At 35.7% G+C, this 12,018-nt stretch overlaps 1 protein-coding gene across 3 annotated transcripts in view; it reads left to right on the top strand.

Moving 5' to 3' along the window:
* The window catches only part of KRIT1 (KRIT1 ankyrin repeat containing), a 42,948-nt gene extending 33,445 nt beyond the window's left edge, over positions 1–9,503 (top strand). For 2 of the 3 annotated variants that reach the window (XM_082846775.1, XM_082846774.1), the window contains exons 16-17: positions 2,611–2,727; positions 3,046–3,520. In XM_082846775.1, coding sequence (XP_082702901.1) covers positions 2,611–2,727; positions 3,046–3,114 — 186 coding nt within the window. In that variant the 3' untranslated portion in view covers positions 3,115–3,520. Of the gene's footprint in view, positions 1–2,610; positions 2,728–3,045; positions 3,521–9,210 lie in introns of those variants that run through there. The other variant, XM_082846776.1, reaches the window with a different exon arrangement.
* The last annotated feature ends 2,515 nt before the right edge of the window (positions 9,504–12,018 follow it).

Genomic DNA, 12,018 nt, shown 5'->3' on the forward strand with positions numbered 1-12,018 from the left:
CCATAGAATACAGCTGTGTTGTTTTTTTTAATCTCAATTACTTCTGCCTTCTATATTTTGTTATTGTTTGGAATAATAAAAGTTGCCCCTCAGAAAATACACCTCAGCCAGTTTCATATACTCATCAGAGACCTATCTTTCTACTTACATAAAATGTAGGCACTATCGAATAGGTAAATGCAGTGTTACAGTTCAATGTTTTACTATAGTGAAAGCATTACAGTCTTCATAACTGAACTGTACTTGTTGATATATCTTCAGCCTTAATACCACTGCTACATCCAGGCAATAGATTACCCTTTGCTGATGTCAATTTATGTAGACCATAATGCCCTTCTGAAATAAAACTGGTTCTTTAAATACCCATTTAGTGCCATTGTTCATGGTCACTTGTCAACATCACTATTTCTCCTGTGTGTCCTGGTTGGCTATGTCTACTTCTGACTTACATGGTTTCCCTTTTCTGCTCTCAACTATCCCTGTCATTTCTCTTACTTTTTGACTTCCTTCACTAAGCACCTTCCCCTTTGTAGGTTTTACCTCCTAATGAGAGCTACTTTTTCCTTCTGGAGCAGACTGGTCTCTCAAAACAGCCATGTGGGCTCTTCAACTCCATTCAGCCGTTTTCATTATTGTGGATTTCTCAAGAATTCCTTTCTCCCTGCACACTGTCCTTTAAAAACAAAACCTTTATTTTTAACTTATGGCTTCAGTGCTTTTGTTGGTCATTTGACCTTCACGTAATCTAGGAGTTGCTATATCACAGATGTATTTTTTTTCTGTATATTAAACTGTTTTGAGGACATATTAAATGGACAGTTTCCTGTCTCTTGATTAAAGAAGTTTCAAGTCACTGATCCAAAAGATAGACAGTTTAAAGTTTTATGATATCTTGACTCAGTGTTTCATTGTGTACTTTGGTAAATAGCTATTTTAGTAGATCCTGTCTATAAGTTATATTTTATAAGTATAGCTATTTTAAAGCAAGATACTATTTTCCCATTATAAGTGGTATACACTCATGTAAATTAATTATATTACATTTCACTTACAGAACCTTTCAGAATGCCCTAAACCATTACCTTTCTGGAATATCCTTAGTTTATTATTTACAATCATTATGTTAAGAACTGCTAGTCATAGAGAGGTAATGTTTCTCAACATACTTATTTTAAAGGATGGCATGAACACTTTCTTTGTATATGTGTATCCAAAGAATATATTTTTAGGGTAAGAAAATGTAAGTTACTACTAGAAGATAATTGTTTTTTAAATAATCCAAAGAATATATTGGATTCCTATTTAAATATACCATTATGTTACAACATGTAGGAATAGGGTACTGTAATTGGTTTTAAATAGTTCTGTTGAATATATGAAGGATATATTATTAATCTTTTAAATAATGCTTATATGTACAATAAATATATCAGCGTACTTATTTTCAGTGATATGAAATTGCCTAAATCGACATGTTACCCTATTACATAAATTTCAGATCTGAAAGTACTATATGAATATTCAAAAGGTACTGAATATATCAATAGTAAAAGGAATTGTTTTTAAGATGCAGAAAGTAAAAACTTGCAGTACACTTAATTTTCTTGAAAGCCACTGATAGAATGGGCATCTTTTTTTTTTATGTACACATAAGGTGTACAATATGTTGATTTGATACACTTACCTGTTTCAAAATGGTTACCCCAATAGCATTAGCCAACACCTCTATCACATTGCATAATTACAGTTTCTTTTTTCTGGTGAGAACATTTAAGATCTACTCTCTTAGCAACTTTCAAGCATATTGTATAGTATTTCTAACTATAATCATCATGCCCCACATTAGATCCCCAGAACTTATAACTGAAAGTTTGTACTACTTTGACCAACATCTCCTTAATTTCCACCACCCACCAGCCCCTGGTAACCACCATTCTACTTCCTGTTTCTGTGAGTTTGGCTGTTTTAGATTCCACATATAAGTGGTATCCTATGGTATTTGTCTTTCTTTGGCTTATTTCACTTAGCATAATGCCCTCCAGTTCCATCCATGTTGTTGCAAATGATAGGATTTCCTTATTTCTCATGGCTGAATAATACTTCTTTCTGTGTACACATATACAAATACATAGCACAGAATGGGCATCTTTAAATAATTTTGTTGGGCTTCCCTGGTGGCGCGGTGGTTGAGAGCCCGCCTGCCGATGCAGGGGACGCTGGTTTGTGCCCCGGTCCAGGAAGATCTCACATGCCGCAGAGCGGCTGGGCCCGTGAGCCATGGCTGCTGAGGCTGCGCGTCTGGAGCCTGTGCTCCGCAGCGGGAGAGGCTACAACAGTGAGAGGCCCGCGTACCGCAAAAAAAAAAAAAAAAAAAATTTGTCATTCTGATAAGAAGAATATCATTGCTCAAGGCAGTCTTCTAAGAGTCTACCATATATGTGGCTCTGTACTGCAGGCCGTGTGAAGTTAGTGTGGGCACTTCGAACAAGTTTTATTCTAACTGTCAAAACCACTGTGTTTAGACCTGTCTAGATAGGTGTAGATAGTAAGAGAAGATAGGTGTTGTTTTTAATAAATATTTCAATATAATGATTTCTAATTATGTTGCAGGCTTTACTCATCAGTCTTAAGTATGGTTGTTTTATGTGGCAGTTGGGAGATGCTGATACATGTTTTCAGATCCATAGTATGGAATATAAAATGAGCTTTATAGTACATACAAAACAGGTAAGTACCTAATCAGTTATTCTGGACTTCTAGTAATAAACTCTACTGTATTAATAAAGTTATTTCTTTTTTAAAAAATGACAGTCCATTTTACTTTAAGGAAAACCTCTAACATGAAGTTAACATATTTAAGACCAAGGTAAAAAGGCAGGCCTTTCCTAAGCAAAGCCAGAAACTTATCTGAATAATTTATTGCAGTCTTATAACAATGAAAAGTTCATTTTCAAATACACAGAGAACTGTCTGTCCACTGCCATGTATGTCATTTACACATTCTTACATGTTTCAAATTTATTGTCAACGTATTTTACTTTGTAGGCCGGCCTTGTGGTAAAACTACTAATGAAGCTAAATGGACAGTTAATGCCCACCGAAAGAAATTCATGAGAGGAAAGCAACTGATACTTAAGCCACCACATTTTGTGATATAGATTTTTTCCATGAAAGATTTCTTAAACTATTACTTTTAACAAGGCATTTAGTCTCTTGTAATATATATGTATACTATTACATTGTACAGAATCTGTACTTATGTTTGGTGTGTAATATACCAATTAGTTTTATATAATATCCTAATAAGGTAATCTAATTTTTAGGAGAAACACACAAAAATGTGTAGATTGATAGTCTGTATGATATTAGACAAAACAGTAAGCTTTATAAAAAGTTATTTTTGGTAAATGGTACAGAATTTAGAGTGGAATACGATGAAATTAAAATATAGCTTTGCTATGACTTCGTGTGTCATTTCAAAATGTACAGAAAGTCACATGATTTGAATAAAGAAAATGTGTTTTCTACTTAAAGCATATGTAACACTGTTACTTAAATTTTTTTTTGTAATCTCTGAACATTTCTCAACATGTTTTTAAAAGACTTAGTTAAAATGTTTATTTGGTATAAGCTAGTATTTCTCAAAGTATTATAGTTCTTGAACCCCCTGCATCATAATTACCTGAGTGCCTCTTAAAAACAAGGATTTCAGGGACAAGTTCTAGACAAGTTCATTCACTCTTGGAAATAGCAGGGCCTGGGAATTTTTTCTTAAGTTTTACTTAATTTTCTGTTGAAATAATTCCAGACCTAATGATGAACTTGTATTATTAAAGTTAAGTAAATTACACAGAACTGCCTGGCACATAAGCACAAACATACATGGACACATAAACTAAGTGACAATCTCTGAATATTACTAGTTGCATTTGTTAAGAACATGTTGTATTTTTATGAGCTGGCTCAATGATGTATTTATATTGCCTTTATATTGTAGGAAGTAGATCACCAAATATCTGGTTGTTTTATTTAGGGGAGCACAGGTATCATATTAGGAGCTAACTTGATTAATCTGCTATTTAATAAGCTTAGAAATTAGTCTTTCCAAGCTAACAGGTTGTTGTGTTCTAAGTAAGTTCAGAGATAACAGTAGTAATACTTAAAATTATCATACAGGTTGCAGATAATTTTTTTATATTATCATCTACTCTTCACGTTGACATCTGCATATTTTTAATGGTGGTCTGCTGAGCTTTATTAAAATTAAGGGGACTTCCCTGGTGGTCTAGTGGTTAAGACTCCATGCTCGCAATGCAGGGGGCCCGGGTTTGATCCCTGGTCAGGGAACTAGATCCCGCATGCCGCAACTAAAAGATCCCGTATGCAGCAACTAAAAAGATCCTGCACGCGGTAATGAAGATCCCACATGCTGCAGCTAAGATGCAGTGCAGCCAAATAAATATAAATATTAAAAAATAAAATAAATAAAATTATGTGGTTAAGTAAGTTTAATGAGAAAGCCTGATTTATCTTTAATTCTGTGCTAAGCACTTCTGACTCTACATAGACAGTTCTCTGTTCAGTTTCATCCATTCCAATAGCCTCAATTGTTACCAAATACCCTGTTGACTCCCAAACCTAAAACTTCAGCCTCAACCTCTCTTCTGAATTCTAGATCTTAATTTCCAATTTCTTGGTATTCTAGCTCCACCTAAATGGTTTACACAAGGAACGTCTGTTTCATCATAGCTGGAAACGGAATTTGTTTCATCTACCTGCTCCATTCTATCCTTACACTTGTATTCTCTGGTTAATGGCATCAAACTGCATCCAGTTGCTTACCCTGGAAATCTGGGAGTGGTCTATAACTTCTCCCTCTTTAATCACCCTACACATTCCACTTAGCGAATTCTGTCAAATGTCTTGTGAGTCCTTTCCTAGTCCCTTCTTCTGTGTTTGCACTGCAGCCACCCTAGTTCAAGTCCTCGCAGTCTATTCTTGGGCTCATTGTAGCTTCTTCCCCTGGCCTCCCCAGCTCAGGCTCTAAACCCTGCCACACTGGTGCCAAGTTAACCTTTCTCCTAGATCTGATTATTTCATTACCCTCTTAAAACCCTCCTCACTGATGTAAAGTTAAATTCCAATTCCTAAGTGTTGAATACACTAACCTGCCTATCTAGATTAATTTCTAACCAATTCTCCTACATTCATCCTGTGCTCCCACCCCAGTGTTTCCCAACACTAGCTCTGCAGTTACCTGGGGAGTTTTGGTACTTTATGACTCAATAATTTTCGGGTGGGGCCCAAGCATTTCTGTTGTGAAAGTATCCCAGGTGTTTTTGATTTATAGCTTAGGGTTTAGAACTGCTGTTGTAATTAACTTTAGGAAATAGCTGAATGCTTTTCCTTTCACAGAGGGAAGTGAGGATGCATCAGTGCTGCATCAAACAACTCCCTGCTCCATTGAGTACAGTGTATCCTGCCAGAGTTGTACAGTATGGCTGCCCTGAGAGAAGGAAGAGGAAATTATTGGAGTAGCATGGCTCTTAAAAGCTTAAAAATATGTAGCATTAAGAAGTCAATTTCAAAGTTAGTATTGAAAAAAAATTCATCATTGTCAGACCATAACAAACCAGAAATAAACAATAAGGGGAAAATGCAGACAGCTTTTAATGAGTGCCTAGGATTGGTCAGGCACTATATGAGCACTGGGGATAAAAGGTATTATTTTCCTTTTCATCATTCTTTCAATAAATTTGAGTGCCTTTTATGTGCCAGGGATCCAGTGGTAAGAAAAAGTCCCTGCCTTCAGGGATCAGAGTTTAGTGAGGGAGATAATAAGTACTCATATTTATGAACTGTGATGAGGGACTTCCCTGGTGGCACAGTGGTTAAGAATCCGCCTGCCAGTGCAGGGGACACGGGTTCGAGCCCTGGTCTGGGAAGATCCACATGCCGCGGAGCAACTAAGCCTGTGTGCCACAACTACTGAGCCTCTGCTCTAGAGCCCGCGAGCCACAACTACTGAGCCTGTGCGCCACAGCTACCGCTCGCATGCCTAGAGCCTGTGCTCCCCAATGAGAAGTCACCGCAATGAAAAGCCCACGCACCGCAACAAAGAGAAGCCCCCACTCTCCGCAACTAGAGAAAGCCTGCGTGCAGCAACGAAGACCCAACGCAGCCAAAAAATTAATTTTTAAAAAATTTTTTAAAAATCTTCACCCATAAACTGTGATGAAAGAAAAATAAAATGTACTATCTAAGCAAAAAGAGGGAAACTTGATCTAGTCTTAGAGATCAGGAGAGGCTTCCTCGAGCCAGTGCTGCTTGAGCTGGCATCTGAGGAGTAAGCAGGAATGAATGATGTGAAGAGAGTTGAGGGGAAAGGAAATGAGGTGAGATATTTTGACCTCAAGGATGGTCCTGGAGAATTGATGAGAGGAATTACAATTTTTAGCTAAGAAGTGAATTCAAACAGTTGTTTATCCAAATCACAGCAAATGAATTTCCATTGTAGAAATAAAACCAGAATGGGTAACCCTGTGCATGATAACTGCATTGTAAAGAGGAAAACTTACTGAAGAACTACGTCTTGTAAGATTAAAAATTGCAAAATTTGACCCTAGAAAAATTAGACTTGATAGAAATATATAATGAAGTAAAACTGCCCACAGTTCTTGACCAAATAGAAGAATTGCATAAATAAAATATAGATTTTAATTTGATCCTGAGGAACTTAGTGGCAAAAACTGTAATTGGAAGAATTTGATATGTGCAAAAAACTGATTTATTAATCAATTCCTTTAAAATTTACAGAGAAAAAAAATGAAATTATTTCTTACTGAAATAATTTCAGTCAGATGAAAATGGGAAAAATTTAAATTGTTTTTGCTGTACTGTGTGTATAGGAAACTGATCATGAAATTAAACTGGTTTGAGTACATGCAAAAAATATTTCCTCAACAAAAATCCATCTGTGATGGTATGATTCCCATTTAACATTTGTATTCGTAACGCCAGAATGCCTCCATGGTCATATCTGGTATTTGAAGAGGCAGGGATAGGCAGACTGAAAAGGCCCTAAAGCAAAAGAGGGGTAAACCCTGGGGGTTCTTAGAAACCAAAGTGCTTCAGGCAAAGAAATATATTTTAGACATCTTAGGGTGTAGATGAGAAAAGCAATTTCAGTACATTGTGCCAATTTCTATTATAAGAGGAAGTGCTGGTTGTTCAGAATTCATTTGAAGGGCACCAAGGATAAACAGGAAATACTTCCCCATTAGTTAAATAATAATAATAACTAATACTTTAAAGTGGTGCATACTATATGGCTGGCATTGTCTGAAGCACTTTTAGATATATTAATTCATATATATCTATATATAGAGATATATATGTATGTTTAATCCTCATAACAATAACTTTGAGGCAGTTACTATAATTCCCATGTAACAGATGAAGAAACAGAACATAGAAAGAACATAGAAAACATTTGTGTTCTATCTTTTAAAAAGCTTAGGAGCCAAACTTCCTAACACAGTAATGTAAATGTTTTCATTTTCTTATGTTGTATAACCTGAGTACAACTTTATATGTAGAGGTTATGTTACTTGTCTAAGATCAAAAACCAATAAGTGGTAATCAGAATTCAAAATCTGGCAATCTGTCTTCTGAATTTAGACATTAGTCAGGTAAAGGAGAGGTAGCTGAGAGGTTTATCCAAAGAAAAAAAAAGATCAAATCTTGAAGGATGTTGTGCTCCCTGCTAATGAGCCATTTGGAGTATTTAGGACTTGACTAGTTCAGATTTGTGTGTTGAAAGGTCACCCTAGGTCACTGTACAGAAGGGCTCAAAGGGGTCTGAGCAAGAAGATATAAAACAATGGGAAGAAATGGATCAATGTTTTGACAAAACCAGTGACCTTTTGGATATGAGGAATTAGGAAGAGACAGGAATCACAAATAATTTCCCTCTTTCTGTCCTGGGCAACTGGAAAAATGGTACCACCATATATGCTTAACATAGGGAAGGGAGGAGGAGGGTTTGAAGAAATGTGTTGAAATCCTGGTGCCTAAGGGACATGTAGGTGGAGATGCCCCTGGCCTGAAGCTCAGAAGGCTCTGCTTGAGTGGCAGTTGAAACTACAGGAACATATTTAAAGTCACCCAGGAAGAGAGTAGAGAGAAGCAAGCCAAAGAATGCCATTTGAGAAATGGGCAAAGGTAGGGCAACACACAAAGCATCTTGTTAGGTACATGGATATCAGTATGGAAAAGAAACAGCTTGGCACCATCCTGCATACTGTATATTAATAAATTTCATATGGGCAGAAGTAAGTATTAAAAGAATATTTAGGGGACTTCCCTGGTGGTGCAGAAGATTCTTAACCACTGCTGGGGACACGGGTTCGAGCCCTGGTCCGGGAAGATACCACGTGCCGCAGAGCAACTAAGCCCGTGTGCCACAACTACTGAAGCCCACATGCCTAGAGCCCATGCTCTGCAACAAGAGAAGCCACCGCAGTATGAAGTCTGCGCATTAGAGTGATGACTTATGGGTTTGTGTTGGATGGTAGGGGCAGGGCTGCAGGGAGGTTGGTAACCACATCACTAAGGCCAGGAGTTTAAAGAAAGCTTTTATGGCAAGTAAAACCTAAAGGCTGAGACAAGGAAGAATATTTATACTAATATGATTCATAATGGACCCAAACTAGAAATATCTAAATGTCCATCAACAGTACAATCATGAGTGTGCTGCATGATTTCATTTATATAAAGTTCAAAAATCAGCCAAACAAGTTGATGGGGATAAATATGAGAATAGTAGTTACCTTGTGAGGGGAGTGACGGGGACAAGGTACAAAAAGGGTACTGGAATATTCTATCTCTTTTTTTTTAATTGGGGTATGGTTGATTTACGGGGTTGTGTTGGTTTCACGTGTATGGCAAAGTGATTCAGTTATATATATGTATATTCTTTTTCAGATTCTTTTCCCTTATAAGTTATTACAAGATATTGAATATAGTTCCCTGTACTATACAGAAGGTACTTGTTGGTTACCTATATTATATTTTATATTTTATGTGTTAATCCCAGGCTCATAATTTATCCCTCCCCTCCTTTCTCCTTTGGTAACCATAAGTTTGTTTTCTATGTCTGTGGGTCTGTTTCTGTTTTGCGTATAAGTTCATTTGTGTCATTTTTTTTAGATTCCACATATAAGCAATATCATGATTAAAAAAAAAAAAATGAAGCCCATGCACTGCAACGAAGAGTAGCCCCCACTGGCGGCAACTAGAGAAAGCCCGTGCGCAGCAACAAAGACCCAACGCGGCCAAAAATAAATAAATTTAAAAAAAAAAAGAATCTTTAGGGAATTCCCTGGCGGTCTAGGGGTTAGGACTCTCGCTTCCATTGCAGGGGGCATGGGTTTGATCCCTGGTGGGGGAACTAAGATCCTGCAAGCAGCACCGTGTGGCCTAAAAACAAACAGAAAAACAACGAGAAAAGAAAAAATAAAGGGATCCTTAATATCACTAGAGAAAAACAGATCAATATATTTTAGAGCACATTCATTTATGGATTTTTTTAATGGGTATCATGAGAAATAGGTGTTTAAAATGCCTTTAAATGTACACAATAAAAAGGAAAGCAAAAGAATCAGGGAATTTAGAGCAACTGGAACTCCTACATAGCAATAGCGATGCAAAATGGCACAACCATTTTCAAAAACAGTTTGGTAGTTTCTTATAAGTTAAATATATACCAACTGTAGGACCCAGTCATTCCACTCCTAAGAATTTATCCAAGAAACAAAAACTTATGTTCACATAAAAATTTGTATGCAAATATTTATAGCATACATTTCTCATTTTTTCATAATTCATAATGAAATGTAATTACTCATAACTGCCCCAGACTGGAAACATGCCAAATATCCTTCAATGGGTGAGTGAATAAACAAACTCAGGTACATCCATACAATGGAATACTACTCAGTAACAAAAAATAAACTGTTGATGAACAAAATAGATGAATTTCAAATGCATTATGGTAACTGAAAGCCAGACTCAAAAGGTTACATACTGTAGCATTCCTTTTAGATGACATACTGGAAAAGGCAAAACTATACAGTCAGAAAGCAAATAATGATTATCAGAGGTTAAGGATGGGGGTGAGGGGATGTGGGGATATAAAGGGGTAGCACAAACGAATTTGGGGGAGTAAAAACTGTTCTATATCCTCATCATGATTGACAAATACTCGGTGTATTTGTCAAATCTCACAAAACTGTACATCAAAAAGGATTCTACATAAATTTTAAAAGTACATTAAAGAAACGAATCACAACTTGCTATACAAGTGTTGAAAATTTACCAAAAATATATGTAGATTTAATGGAAATATAAGTCAGTATTCAAATTCTAATAGTGAGTGGTCAAAGAAGATTCACAGCTTATATGTTCAGAAATGCAGACAACTATAAAAAGTGGAAAAATACAAATCTTTGCTAACAAAAATGCGAAACAACCTTATTAAAATAGTTAAAATAGTATGAAATAATAAAACAACTAATTACATTAATAAAAATCAATGACAACACAGGATTAAGACAACATGAGAATATATTCTGGGTAGTACTGAAAATTGGTTTAATCTGCTGCTAAAGCCATCTGGGAAATGTTTACTCTCCATGACCTGATGATCCCACATTGAGGACAATCCAAGGATGAGCCCACTATCCCCACTTTCTCATTTGCAGTGCTCTACTGGCACAATTTCCCTTACTTGCCTAGGGAGTAAACCATATGTGATGCAATTCAACAGGGGAAAAAAGTAATAGTTGTCTAACATTACTGTAAAACTGGAAGAAAATTGTACAGTTAAAAATAATATATACCTAAGGCATTTGCTTTTAAAACAAGTCTCCACCAGAGCATACCAAATGCTTTAGTTGTTACAGGATCATGTAATAATGCCATTAACTCAATTATATGATCAAATAATGCATGTATAATCTCAAACCAGTAGTCAGCGAATCATTTGTTGATTTTGGAATATGTTATGTTTTAATAACATGCCTTCCCAGTTATATTTTACAGATGCTGATAATACTTGTTTGTATTTACTGAATACATACTAGTAGGGCAATGAAAGGGAAAGAACCTAAAATGGCAAGTCATATATGGATAGAAAAACGGATAAATTTTTCACTTAATTCAAATATACACCATTTTTCCTTTCTGGATTGTTGGCTTTCAATTAATATTGAATTTAGTTTCATACATATAACCACTAGGAGGAAGAAAAGCCAAATCTGGATTTTTAATTTATTTCAGCCACTTCACTCACAAATAATTTACTGTATATAGTTAAAAGTTGGATTTTAATTAATTTTATCTGAACTTTGGCTTACTTGTTAAGTTACCTCCTATCTTAAAATACATGGATATTCACACACCACTCATTGTTTTATATTGTATAACAGTTTAAAAGCAGGGTTTCACTATGTGGTATAAAGTTAATTACATTTTTCCCTCTTTCTTAGTCATAATCATTGAAATGGTAAATATATCACTTCTCATTTACATTACTGTATAAATGAGGAAAGATTCAGAAATAGACATTTTCCAAGATGGATTAAATACTATTATAGGAGTTACCACAACAAAATGTTTTTGAAACTTAGCTTATTTTCAAGTTCTAAACAAAATTTGAGACAATTCTTAGGTAGAAGTAATCCCAGTCTGCTTTTTAAGGTGGAGTTTAAATCACAAGTCAGAACCTTAGTATTTAAATTCCCTAAAAGAAACGGGAGGAGGGGGATAAGAAAACTACCTGTACTATGAAGACCAAAGGTAATATAAATTGCAATATTAAGATTAAAAAGCTTTTTTCACCTCTACCTTATGCTGAGTAAAGAAGGTAAGTATACTAATTAGTACTCTAATGCTCTTGATTAAACAAATACCAGACCTCTGGAACACTAGCAAATTATATGTATTTCCAACAGTATG

The sequence above is a fragment of the Leucopleurus acutus genome (genome assembly GCF_964270905.1).
Source record: "Leucopleurus acutus genome assembly, chromosome: 9".
Classification (NCBI taxonomy): Eukaryota; Metazoa; Chordata; class Mammalia; order Artiodactyla; family Delphinidae; genus Leucopleurus; species Leucopleurus acutus.